The sequence below is a fragment of the Solea senegalensis genome, linkage group LG10 (genome assembly GCF_019176455.1).
Source record: "Solea senegalensis isolate Sse05_10M linkage group LG10, IFAPA_SoseM_1, whole genome shotgun sequence".
In the NCBI taxonomy this organism is placed as follows: Eukaryota; Metazoa; Chordata; class Actinopteri; order Pleuronectiformes; family Soleidae; genus Solea; species Solea senegalensis.
The window spans coordinates 4578810-4592194 of record NC_058030.1 but is presented as its reverse complement, the minus strand read 5'-3'; the positions used below and the strand labels follow the sequence as shown (position 1 = coordinate 4592194).

The window sequence follows — 13385 nt, the reverse complement described above, 5'->3', positions numbered from 1 at the left end:
CACTGCACAAACTCAAACTTTCAGAATCTGAATGGTGAACCAATGGTTAGTTCAAAAGCAGTTGTCACGCATCTTGTCACAAAGTCATGTTTTGTTCCCAAACTCAACTCAACTAAGTCTAACCTTTAAAATCTCTGGATTTATGTATTCAGGCTTTTAACTTTGACTCTTTATCGCAGAAACATGTTCTTTAGGTTCATCTTTTGTACGGGGGGGGGTTCCATTTCGGAGAGTTTCAACTATACCTTAACTACTAATCCCAAACATCCTCTATGGGGAAAAAAATGAATAGACATTTACTGCTGGAACAGTGAGCAAAAGGACGTTTTATAGCCCTAACAGTGACCAGATATAAACTCAAATGAATACTTATGGGAGATTTGGGAGTGTTAAACACTACTGCATACCACCATTGAATGAATATTACCTGGGAAAAAATGTCTTTCCACCCAGAAACTGGAATTCTTGGCAGTGAGCCCTGGAACTATTGTCACTTAAATGGAATTACTTTTCATCTAAAATGTGCATTTGCATTTTATTGTGCTTTCCAACAGCAGCCATGTGGATATGAATTAGCTGGTTAACACAGGCTGTTATATTGTACATTAAAGCTGTACTTTGATAAAAATCCTTCCTGTCAGTTCAGTACTGCAGTAGGAGTTGTGTGGGATGTTTTACTGCACTTTGTCATTTCACGTCTGGTTTGTTGTGCAGATGTTGGGCTGGTGCCGATAGGCAGGTCAGTTAGTTCCAGGCAGATGTGACAGTCAATCATCCCTCACAGCCAGTCCAGTGAAGCCCATCAGTACCTTTACTTGGTGTTGGCAGACAAGCTTTGTATGAGAATAGACAAATTGCCTCGATTTCCATGGGATATTTACACCGATTGCAAAAGGAGTGGCAACTGTCGTGGGTGGAGCCTATCTACCCTGACCCTACCGTACCATTTTACTCTGGTACCCCAAGGGGAAGGGTGCCAAAGAATGGAACTGTTGGGTCTGGTTATTTCAGTACTATTCCTAATGGAATGAGAAAATGAAACAAGTTCTCACTTGATTTGGTTCCAGTTGCTAGGTTTGCGTCTTATCCATTAGCACATGATGTTAATTGTGCAAATTGTTCTGAAAATAGACAAAAATAGCACAGCACATTATAAGTGGACACCCTTGTGATTGTCAAGGCTTGTTTTGCAACCAGAAGACTACATGATTTTTTTTATATATACTCTCTAATGCAATAATGTGGAAGCTACCAGAAAATTATTTATTAGGATTTCAACAAATTACATGAAAATTGTTGCAGATCCCAACTTTAATGGAGCTTCTTCAAAAACAGCAGATGTAAAAACCATCTATTCATGCCAAAATCACAGATGAGCCATTGTAGTCTCATTTTGGGCTAACACACACACACACACACATATAACTTTTTTTAAGGAATAAAGGTGCAAAGAGTTGTGACAGTAGGAAAATAAAATGTGCTGCTGCATATTGTGGCTCATTTTAACACGAAGTGAAGTGTCTCAGAAGGAATTTAAAAATGTGATGCAACAAAGCGTAACAGTCTTATGCAACTTAAGAGTTTGGAGTGGCTTTCCAAGGAGCTGAGGCATTAAGTAACAACATACTTAGTTCTGCTTTTGAAAAATAAGCAATTGTTGAAGCGACGCACAGTACATGCGGCGTGGCTGTCCACCCACTCCATTAAACCTCCTTTTCCTTTTTTCCCTCCTCGCTTGTGTCTCCTGCAGCCACACACTCCCAGATCATGCTTTTGCACAGTCTGAAGAAAGCCAACTACCAGCTTCCGTTGCTCATCACCGACTCAGGGGTCCCCCCTTTGTCCAACAACACAGAGGTCAAAGTTCAGGTGTGCGTCTGTAAGAAGAACAAGATGCACTGCAGCTCCGCCTACTCCCACCACGCCAGCCTTCTTGTGCTGCCCGTGACACTCCTGCTCACCCTACTCTGTAAGTACCATCACTATCACAACAAAGTTAAATTGTTTTTTTTTTACCATGTTTTACCGTAAAAAAATATTATTTACTATTCCCATTAGATTTAAGTATAGTAGTTAGTGTTCATGGGTTCCATCTTAAAAGACACACTTCAAACACTGAGCAAATACAACGCCAAATTAAATAAAATTTGCACTGCATAGTTGCAACCTGTCCTCCAACTGAAACGTACATGTAGGTTGTTTTTTCAACCCCTGAAAACGTACATATAGGTCGTTTTCTGAAAACGTGACTGTGGGTCGTTTTTTTCAAACCCCTGAATGCGACGTAAAGGTAGTATTTTCCAACTCGAATATGCACAGATGTTGCTGAGGGTAGGGTTAGGGCAAAAAAGACAGGGTTAGGTAGTAAAAATAAAAAATAAAAATACTAAAAAGGTGGTATAGTAAGGGACCGAACCATAGTCGACCGCGCTCCGGCGCAGCGCTCTCGCTACTGAGCCGACTGCCGGTGCCGACAGCGGCGAAGCCACTAGATACAGCGTCTAAGGCGGAAGTGGTTGCTGTTATATATATAACCGCTAGGGGGCGCATGTTTTGAAAATGTAAATATAGGTCGTAATTCCTGCATACGACCTATATTTACGTTTTATTGGAGGACAGTCTCCATAGTTGAATTTCTGAAGGAGACTCTGTCTTTGTCCTCTTTGGTATGAATTGGTCATCCTGTCCAGGCAGAAGGACGTCTGTACAGGACATTCCATACAGAACTGTGCAAAAGTCTCAGGTCACCTCCAGTTTTGTTGTTTTTATGAATGTCAAATTCGGTAATCGTTGGTTTTTGTGTTGGTCTTATATATTACCAAGCCGTGTAAGGGGAGGTGACACCACATGCACTATAAACCTGTAGAATAATGTGATTTATAACTGTTTCACATATGTTCTGGATGTGATTGAGAAAAGAATGATACTGTATGAAACTGTCCGTTCAGTTTGCATTCACCTTCACAGTAACAGGGTCTCCTTTGCATTTATTCCACCACTCCATTTTTACACTCGGTAGTCATTAACGACGGCCTGATAAATGAAGCCATCTCCATTCACAACACAACACAAGCCTAATGGAGGATATCCAACACCTTGTTTGTTGAGAAGAAAAATCATTTGCAACCTTAAGGCTGTAGCAGCTGCTGTTCACCTGTCTGGGGGTTGTTGCGAGGTACAGTGAGAGTGATGAGCGGAGGAAGAGGACGAGGGTTTGCTCTCGGGGAAAAAAGAAGATGTTGTAATCATTCCCTTCTTTTTTTTAACTTCTAATTTGTGTTTGACCATGTAATGCTTCACTGATCATGAGTACAACTCTGTAATGTCTCCTTCCTCCTTCGAGCTCCTTCCTATTTTTGCTTCCTTGTGTTCTATTGATCATAAAATCTCTCTTTTCCTGTAAATGACTACCATTTGCATATTTTCTGCCTGTCTCCGTTCCGTCAGCCAGCTTTGCCACTGACGTTGCTTCCCCCGTGCCACTTCTCCTTTCTCTCTCTTTAGCAATCAGCCACGCTCTCCCCCATAATCCTTTGCTTACAGGCAAAACCTCTGCGTCTCATCTTCTCGTTTTCTCCCGGTATCTGCGAATCACAGCATCTAGCATGACCCATTGATCTTCCTCAGGGTATGGATCAATCTGTCTGTTGATGCATATCTTTCCTCAAGGCGGCCATTCATAGCAGATGACTGTGCTGTGTATTGGAAGGCTTTGTTTGAAGCTACGCCTTGAAGAACTCATCATCTTACTCTCTCATGATGCCGTTGCACTGCTTAGTTACCTGCAACTTTTTTTTTTTTTTGCCTGATTCTGGCGAGTTGCTGTACACAAAGTATTAAATTAAACTGACAATGCGTGGCGAGCCGCACTAAGAGAGCAACTGCGCTCCGGCGCTGATATACCATTAGTCGCGCTTTCACTGCAACACACTAATCGCGAGCGTAAGCTGTTGCTGTGTCAGCATTCGTGGGCGAGCAGCCTCCACTCGAAAAAGTTTTATGGCAGCGAGCCCGAGACCATCCCAGCTGGAACAGTCAGTCAGATTCTTCACACTCGCCTTTTGAGAAACACTGTATGGTGTATTCTGTACGGATGGCGATGCCGAGATGAAATTAGAAGCAATCGGATTGCAATCATATAGTCCCTGATCACTTCTAAGTACAGGTGTTTATACACCTGAGACAAAGTGAGGACGGATTGTTATCCCATCTGCAAAACCACTTCTGGAAGTGGTCGGAGATGCATTGTTGAGAAGCCGGTTGAACAAAAGTCTAAATGCCAATGTTGTACCAATATGTTGGTGGTTCCAAGCACAGCTAATGTGAACGCGGCGACACAACTCACTGCTGCTTTTGTCTTCTTTGTCCACTTTGAGCGAGGATTCTTCCCTTGCTCGAAAATCAAGTAATCCACGTGGGTGCGTGAACCTTGTTGTTCATATGTAAACACACAGGATGTGACACTGTCGAGAAATCTTTGCAGGAAGAGAGCGGGTGACCATGATCGGATAGCAATCAGATCTTGATGTGAACACTGGAGGTGCATATGCATGTAGTGAAGCGCTATCTGATTGCAGAAAATACATTCTAATGCCAGGCCACCGTGACATTCATTAACCAAAGTGTTTGGTTGCTTTGTGTGCATAAGCCTATTTACATATGCACTTATTCTTTTATCTAAATGTGTCACGGTGGACTCGCACATACAGTATGTGGCAGAGGTGTCCAAGGAAACGGTTCTCATTCAAACAACAGCATCACTTTCAGGTTGAGAAATGCAAAACTTTCCAAGCGGTTTTCTGTGTTTTTTTTGTCAGACACAGTTCACCTAACATGGCAGACACGACATTACCATTCATTTAGCAACAGGGGCGATTATTGCTACGGAGTTGGCCATGAAAGAACCACTCAGCGAACTTCTAAAGGCGGAGGTTAGAGTGCCCATTATGCTGGGAAAAGATGCTGAAGAAGAAAATGTGTGCGTGAGTGAGGACATTTTGACTAGTCCTCACAAAGGGCTTTTCAAGGGTTAGGGTTAGAATTGGGTTAAGGTAAGGGTTAGGTATTTAGTTGTGATGGCTAAGGTTAGGGGCAAGGGAATGGATTATGTCTCTGAGGGTCCTCACTATGTGCAAATGTGTGTGTGTGAGAGAGAGTGTGTGTGTGTGTGTGTGTGTGTGTCTCAGCTCTCTGGGCTCCAGAGGTTCCACTAATTCAGTTGGAAACATCTCCAAGCGCACACACACACACACGCCCAGAGAGATGACTCCTTCTCAAGCTCATCACAGAGACCGGTGCTGGGGGACAGATAGAGGCGACCGATCAGTGCAGTGTGGAGTCAGCTCGTCTGACAGAGAGGATCCTGTTTCAATTCCCTTATCGCCGAGCAGAACTCTGACCCTGCAGGAGAGAGACGAAGGGAAGAAAAATGTAAAGTGCCAAAGGGGAGGGGTGGAAAAAGAATGATGGGAATAACGGTGTGGAGACTTCTCCTTTTTGCCCACCAGGCTACAGTTATACAGTGTACAGGCTACACTTTTCTCCCTTTTTTTCTTCTTCTCCTTGCATCAGTATCTGTATTAGATAGATAGATAGAAAGATAGATAGATAGATAGATAGATAGATAGATAGATGGATAGATGGATAGATAGATAGATAGATAGATGTTTTTTGTGTCTGTAATATTTTTGTGTGCTGATTTGTTCAGCTTAGCTCATGAGGAGACAGAAAATGACGATAAAGTCTTCAGATCAATATTCCATCTGAAAAGTCACACTTTCCCTTTTGAAACAACTAAGCCATTCATATTTGTATGTTTTATGGGAACGAGACAGAAGGGGGAGGATTCATCTGTGGCTCTCCATGAAATTGTACTCGAATCAAGAGAAACGATAAGCAGGGTTGACTTTTGTTGGAGAGACGGAAATATGGATTTCTCTCCCACTGACAGATTTTCTCTTGTATGAGTCCACTAGAAGCTAAAATAACTAAAGCAGTGGTGCTCAAACTTTTGATCCTGACGTCCACCTGAGGAAATATCGAGCACTCTAAATAAATAGGCGTACCAAATTCAGCTAAGGGCATTTCACACTGTACAGCAAGCACTAGAACTGGCACTTAAACTCTGCCTCACAGTCTTCAGGCCCTGTACGATGCAGCTGCTCAAAGAGAGGTTTTTATTTTAAAAATAGATGTGAGATCTCGCCACACAAAGTCACGGATTCAATGCAAAAATAATCCTGGATGTCATGTGTCCGCTGTTAATGAGAGACGGAGAGAGAGGAGCACTACCTGCGCTGCTGTAACATGAAAAAAGGATTGTGAAAATAATGTGTATAAAGAGGGAGAGAGAGAGAGAAAAGAAACCCAAGCGAAATAAACCTTTTACCTCTTATCGAGCAGACAAGTCTCTGAATCAGTTCAGTAAAAGTGGCGGGAGTGGCGTTTATTCTACAGAAGTCGCAAAATAGACTAGTTTTTCTTTTAGTTTCGTTCAAGCCAAGCAAACTTTGCACTGTCACATATCCAATTTAAATAAATTTCAGTCCTTTTTTGCTCAGGTGTGCTTATTGTAATAAAATATAATTTCATCAGATTGCCTATAGGTTGTGCTGACAAAAAGGACATATAGCCTCTATATATATATGTTTTAATATAGCAATAGAGCCTAAATACTTTGTGTTCTAAGAGTTAAAGGTGACATAGAATGCTTGTATCACACATATATGTTAGTTATGGAGGTCTACTTACATATATTACCTTGTTTTCATGGTTAAAAACCTCCTAATCGCTGCAAACGAGCGGATCAAAATATCTCCTCACTGACGCTCATGTCAGCCGCGCTGTTTCAGACCAAAACCACACCCCCAGAACGTGGACTGTGTTGTGATTGGCCAGCCAACGAGAGCTTTCCCACTGTCCTGTGATTGGCCAGGTACCTGGAAGTGACGTAATAGATAGGCCAGCTCTCAGATACACAGCTCCCCCTCTGGCACGGTGGATGCTCTGCATCTCAGCAGCTACAACGAGAGTAGTTCTTCTTCTTCTGCGGTTGAATGTACGCAACCGGATGTGCCCGGACTAGTGCCCGCACCAGGAGGCGCTACGGTGGTGAGGATTTTTGATGACGACATCAAATTAAGGAAGTGCCGATCCGCTTCGCAGAGCCCAGGAAAACAATACAACACTATTTTCTCAGCAGTGGCTGAACTGTTTGTTCTGAAACTTTAGGGTTTCATAAACGAGGTAATGACGCAGATACACACACACAAACGCAGCGTTAATTGGAGCTTCCGGTCTATGTGGGCTTTAATGCATTAATTAAATCAGTGAAGCCGCAGCAACTAGTTTCATCTCAGCAGCTCCCAGATTTGTGGTTGCTTGGTAACAACAGGCACGGACAGAAGTGCAGCCCTTGCTTAAAAGCGTCCTTGTCTCCTTCCGCGTGTTCCTGAAGCATTTGTAGATGTTCAGGAACATCCCTCTAACTGTGCAGCACTCGCAGAATTAAAGCCACTTCCTCAGTGGCTTACTGTCCTGTAGCGCTCAGTGAGGTTACGCGGGGGTTTGCTTTTCCAACGCTTCAATAATGTATGTAACCCTGCGTGACAGAGAGGGACGTGCGGACATGCGGACAGAGGGAAGTGTGTGTGTGTGCAGAGATCCAACATATACTGTTTCCTCTCATGCTTGCTCGACATTTTGTTTGTTGTTGAGGGATTGTCGGCTAAATCCCAGGGTTTTACAGGGGTCTACTCTCACTCCCCTCCATTGTAAGCCTTTCTTTTGTGATCAGTGTGCCCTGTAGACTCTCTCTCTCTCTCTCTCTCTCTCTCTATCTCTCTCTGACACACACACACATAGGTTTGGGCAGCTATTCTTCATAGGACACTGCATTGACTAACAACCAGTTTCTCAGAAATCAGGTTCTGCGTCATTAGGACTAGGTTTTGGTCCTGCCAAGGTCAGTATTTATGCCAGAAAAGGTCCTAAAGAGCGAGTCCTGGACAAACCTGCAGAGGAATATGCCCGCACGTGTATGAAGACAAACCGATTGGAAGTGTTCAGTGATATCATGTATTGATCATCTGAGAGGAGACGTAGCAGCGGTGCAGTATAGAAAGAGTCACCACGTGCCGCTGCTCACTCAAAAGAGCTATTCATAATTGTGGAAGGAGTCGCCGGGAGAAATGCTCCACTGTAGCTGCTAATGCAGCTCACAGGTGGCACAGCAACACAGACACAGTAACCACACTGCCCCCTATCTGCGCACACGTGAACTGCTGTGTACAGCTGCTATCTCTCTGCAGCAGCCTCACTGTTGCTTAAAATTAAGTCCTCAAATTGAATGATGTGTGGAGGCAGGGACTCAAGTCAAGATGGGCAGCATGCACAGTAAATAATGTATATTTTACACATGCTGTGTTTGACTTTGGGCTCGTGAGGGATGGGGAATCTCAGGGGATACGCATACACTATGTAAACACACTCATTCTATCCTGCAACGAATCACATTCCTGTTCTATTTTGGAAACCACATTCTAAAATCATTTTCCAGGCAGGATTACCGATTTCAGCGGCAGATTTGGCCGGAGTTGAAATGTACTGCAGTCAGAGACCTCCTACTCTCGCTGCGTCTCCCTTTCGTTTCAGCGAAAAAGAAGAAGAAGAAGAATGTACAGTTTGTAATTCTGAGCATAAAGAAGAAAGACAGGTTGGAGAGGAGAATATGAGTAAAAACAAAGCATTTACCATTAAACACAACAAACAAGTCCCTGCCCACATGTGCCTAATTTACCTCCATCCTCTCGGGGGGTTTAGTCCACACTGCTCTTCCTCTCTGATCCCTCGCTTCACTCTGACAGCCACTTTTCCTCTTCCTGCTCCAGCTCTACACTAATCCCCTCTCGGCTAGAGAAAGACCGCATGTTTAGGGGCTTATTTACTCTTGTAAAAACAAAGTTTTTCACTGTTTCTGCCAGAGAGATGTGTTTGGTCGAGAGGGTTGTTCCCGCCCACCAGATCGAGCCGCGAAGGATTCTTGATCTCTGACTGAAAATTCACCGTGGGGCGTATTTAAAGAGGTGACACACCTCTTTAAAACAGACGTCTTTAACTGATTGAGTTGCAGCTGTACAGAAACAAACATAGTGAGCTCTCAGCGCCGTGTAAACACCAGGAAGCTGACTGTATATTTGCTACCTCTGTAAGAGTCTGAAAAGTTATGATATTTGCTCCAGGGTTATATAAATAATTTGTTGATCATTAGCTAGTGAGGCTTTAAGGTATCATGCATTTTTTATGATTATAAAGTTCTTGCACCAGACTGCACTCATACATTATGAATGGATATATTATGAATGCTGCTATATTTGTTGATACACCTGTTAAATGGTTACACAGGGATGTGATTGGACTCCTCAGCCCCAAAAATGAGGTTGTCAAGCAACTTCTACAGCACCGACATGGGCATGAAACCGGAATTATTAAAACTGATATTAATTAAATAGAGGTTTTTTTTAAATTTTTTGCATGGACGCAGTTTCAGAAGATTTTTAATGGAAGTGTCTTCCTGAATTTTGGGCTGTGGGAGTGTTCAGTGTCGTCTGCGTGTGGTTGTACTCACATTTTGAGTCCTGGATAATCCCACGTACACAAAACGTCTCTGAAATGCTCTTGTTCAGCTCTCGTTTAGAATCTTGATTGATTTCTTTTTTTTTTAGTTTAATTTGCAGTTTCCCTTGATCGGTCACACACATGATTGTGTTAAGGTTGGAAACAGGACCTACTGGAGGAGGTGGAGTCGAGTTCTCTCTCAGATGCCTGGATTTATATTATGTTCACACTATGGCTTGAGGTTATTACACAGTTATTGATCAATAACACCAAAAATATAGTTTATTCGCACAAGGAGACCCTGTGGCTGGGGTCTTATAAAAGCAGTCAATAATTGTTGTTTTGTTTTTCCCTTTTTTTTCCCCCGAGCATCAATATTGTGGTTTGAGTGATAGAATTAACATACTTGGTATAGGCAAATATATAATATATAATATACTATAATGATTAAATAACACATTTCTGTAAGAGTTTAACTTCCAGCGTCTGATTTTCTGTAGCATATAGATATTTGTGTGCATTTGCAATTCATATTAGTCCTGACGTACAAGGATTTCAGTCGGTATTCATAAGTCAGTCAGGCATTTTGTGTACTTTACCATAAATGTGAAATAATATGTGAAGCTTTAAAGCTTTTTCAGAGACGTGAACAACATAATTGGTCTAGGTCGGTAAAGCTTATTAACTTTCAGAGTTGTCAGGGTTACCTTGTCGTCTTCCCTTCATGCCGCAAGAGCCGCTGTTTTCATCCAGCAGCCGTGACATACCTGGGCTAATCAACTGTCACCCTCGTCTCCTCTCAGCAATTAGAAAGGCTGGGAAGCGGCGACTGTTCCCTCCAGTGTCCTGTTTGATTCTGCCGCGCCTCCTGCAGCTTGTTAAATTTAAATTTTACGCATTAAGCCGATGCTTTTACCCACAGAGACTCACAATAAGGAGTGACAAAAAAAAAAGAAAGAAAAGAAGATAAGTCTAGTATCAGTGAATCACTGTGATACTGCATTAGGTCGTTAATATTCATGGTGATGGCAAGTTTCACTCCTCATTCTTTCCCAGTCTGTTGTTGTGAAATGGAAATAGGCTCTTTAAGTGTTTATGCTTTATCTAGTTGTGGAATACAATAGTGATAGAGGTCATTTATATACATATATATATATATATATATACATATACATACAGCGGCATGTAAACAGAATCTTTACGTTGTTTATACTGTGGCTGTACAGTTTCTGGATCGTTTCCAACGAGTAGGCAGATGTGAAAACATGCTGGGTGATTAAATGTCACATTCATACTCCATACTTATAAGTGTGCATATGTGTGTGTTTGTGTGTGTGTGCACACGTTATCAACAACCACAACAACTTAATACGAAGGAGAACAAATTGAGTGTAGCAGGGTTCAACACAGGAGCTATTGTACATGAGTATAATGCAGGGCTGTCAGAACGAATGTGAGAACTGCGATCAATTAAGGGCCGAACGTAGCTCGTGTTTTTTTCTCGCGCAACTCTGTGGAGAGCGAGAGAGAAAGAGAGTCAGCCTGGCTCATGTCACAGTTTTGAAAACAACTGATGCTCATTGTGTGTGTGCGTGTGTGGCTGCGACTGCGGATCGACAGCTTAGTCAGAAAGACGAATGAATGAATGAATGAATGAATGAATGAATGAATGAAGCGGCAGCTCTGCTGTGAGATGGCGAGCTGTATTTCTGCTGCTTCTCTGTGTCGCAGAATCACTCTGCCGCTGTCGGGTCATACGGTTTGCATAATGTGTTAGCGCCGCAGCCCGACGCGAAGACGCGAAGGAGGCGACGACACTGGAACTCCTGCAGAGAGCAAACACGTTCTCAACTGTTGTACACACACACACACACATGTCAAACGTGAGCTATAAATGTGATTGAACTATGAACAATTACACTTCTGTGAACAACAATACTAATAATAATAATAATAATGATAATAATAATAATAATAACAGCTCTGGTTTCTCTAATTCTGCTTGCTGCAACAGAAAGTGTTGCCGTACGGATTATTCTCCTCTTTCGCTGGAGTTTCTTTCCACCTAATTCTCTCCTTGCTCATTTGTTCCTGACCCACGAGTTCAGAACCTCTGTTTGTGCGCGCGATGAGGTGCAATGAATTGGCAAAGTATTTATAGTGTATGTCAAGACCTTGACTCTGAGAGAGAGAGAGAGAGAGAGAGTGTTTCCTTTTTTCATATATATATATATATATATATATGTATATATATATACATTCAGCTCTTCCTGTGATGTTAAGTATGGCTGCCAGAGACTCATTTCATTTACAAAATGAATTTCTGAGTCTTTCACTTTTTCTCCTCTTTTATTTCCTTTCTTTCAGTGAACACTTAGGCCCGGAGCTTTGCCTAAAAACAAGAGTGAAAGAAAATTCAATCGGGGCTCCCCCCCCAACCCGTTCCATACCCTCCCGTCGTATTAGATATTCACCCGCAGTCAAGCACGCTTCGATCGCCTCTGAATTTGCTCAACTGTATAGTCCCGCTCATTGCGGCATGTCTGAGAAAATGATCACTCACATTCCTCAACGCCGCTGCCTAATCTCATAGGGAGACGGAGCGATGTAGAGGTGGGGAAGGAGGAAAAGATTGTGGAGGAGAAAGACAGAACAAATATACACTGAAAGACATATTGGCATGTCGACAGTCAAATCGCATGGCGGGTTCGTCTCGCTGATACCGGTGGCCAACTTATTAAACAAAGCACACAAGAGCTGTGACCGCGGCAGAGAGAGAGCGAGAGAAACAGTGCAGCCCACACATGCACTCACAATAGAAACGAGGAGAAACTGTAAACCCTTTGGAAGCGAACAGTAGCTATGACGAATCGGGACCTCCAAATTGCTTGTTTAACACCACATTTTGCTGCATGCGTGTTGCCAGATTAGCAATAAAAGGCAATGTTTGCAGGAAATCCTGTTAAGTAAGCCCGAATGCTTATGGTTCTTCACTGTCGCCATTGTATCTGTGGACTCATGCTGGTGGTGTTGACATTTTGGCGTTGTACGCACACACACACACACGCACATAGTCACAAAACAGGATACAGCAGTAATGGAGCAGCGCACTAAATGCCACTAAATGTAATGTCATTTGAGTTTGAAGTGGCTGCGACCACTCGGATAATGTAAAGTCTACTGGAAATGTTAAACCTGAGCTGCCATGGTGCACTGAGCTGAAGACATGGAGTCCTAAATACTGACTAAGCTTATTTAACTTCAGTGCCAAAGGGTTATTTTCGCTGTGTTTATGTTGCGGTTCATCAGTGAATATCAGTCCTAAATGAGGTCTGTCAGAATGTGATTTTTAAAGTTATTATATCTTTATGGTTTCAGCAAGTGAGAAAAGTTAATCAATAACAAATGTGTGACAGCCGTACTACAATCATTGTTTTTAATGTTGTGGCTGATAATTGTCCTAAATTATTCATAATACTAGTCGTTTAATTTTTAAAATTACCGTGTGTAACCTAAAAGGTAATTTCTCTGTTCTGCATAGAAACCAGTGTATTGTATTCAGCATCAGATCAGACAAGACGTAAGACAGAGAGAGGCAGCTCTCAGAGGCGGGGCTTAGATAGTATTGTGAGGCGTGTAATAGTAGGTAATAGTAATGTAGGTCATGTAATTACGTTACATTACATGTCATTTAGCAGACGCTTTTATCCAAAGCGACTTACAATAAGTGCATTTAAACATTTGGGTACAAATAAGAGCTAGAAGTAAGT

General features: G+C 42.4%; 1 protein-coding gene across 4 annotated transcripts in view; it reads left to right on the top strand.

The window, feature by feature from the left end:
- The window catches only part of cdh13 (cadherin 13, H-cadherin (heart)), a 326188-nt gene that overhangs the window by 262479 nt on the left and 50324 nt on the right, over nucleotides 1-13385 (top strand). For all 4 annotated transcript variants that reach the window (XR_006361196.1, XR_006361194.1, XR_006361195.1 and 1 more), the window contains exon 14: nucleotides 1751-1969. Coding sequence is in view for 1 of the 4 variants with exons in the window: in XM_044036748.1 (XP_043892683.1) it covers nucleotides 1751-1969 (219 nt within the window). In the remaining 3 variants the exon portion in view is untranslated. The remainder of the gene's footprint in view (nucleotides 1-1750; nucleotides 1970-13385) is intronic.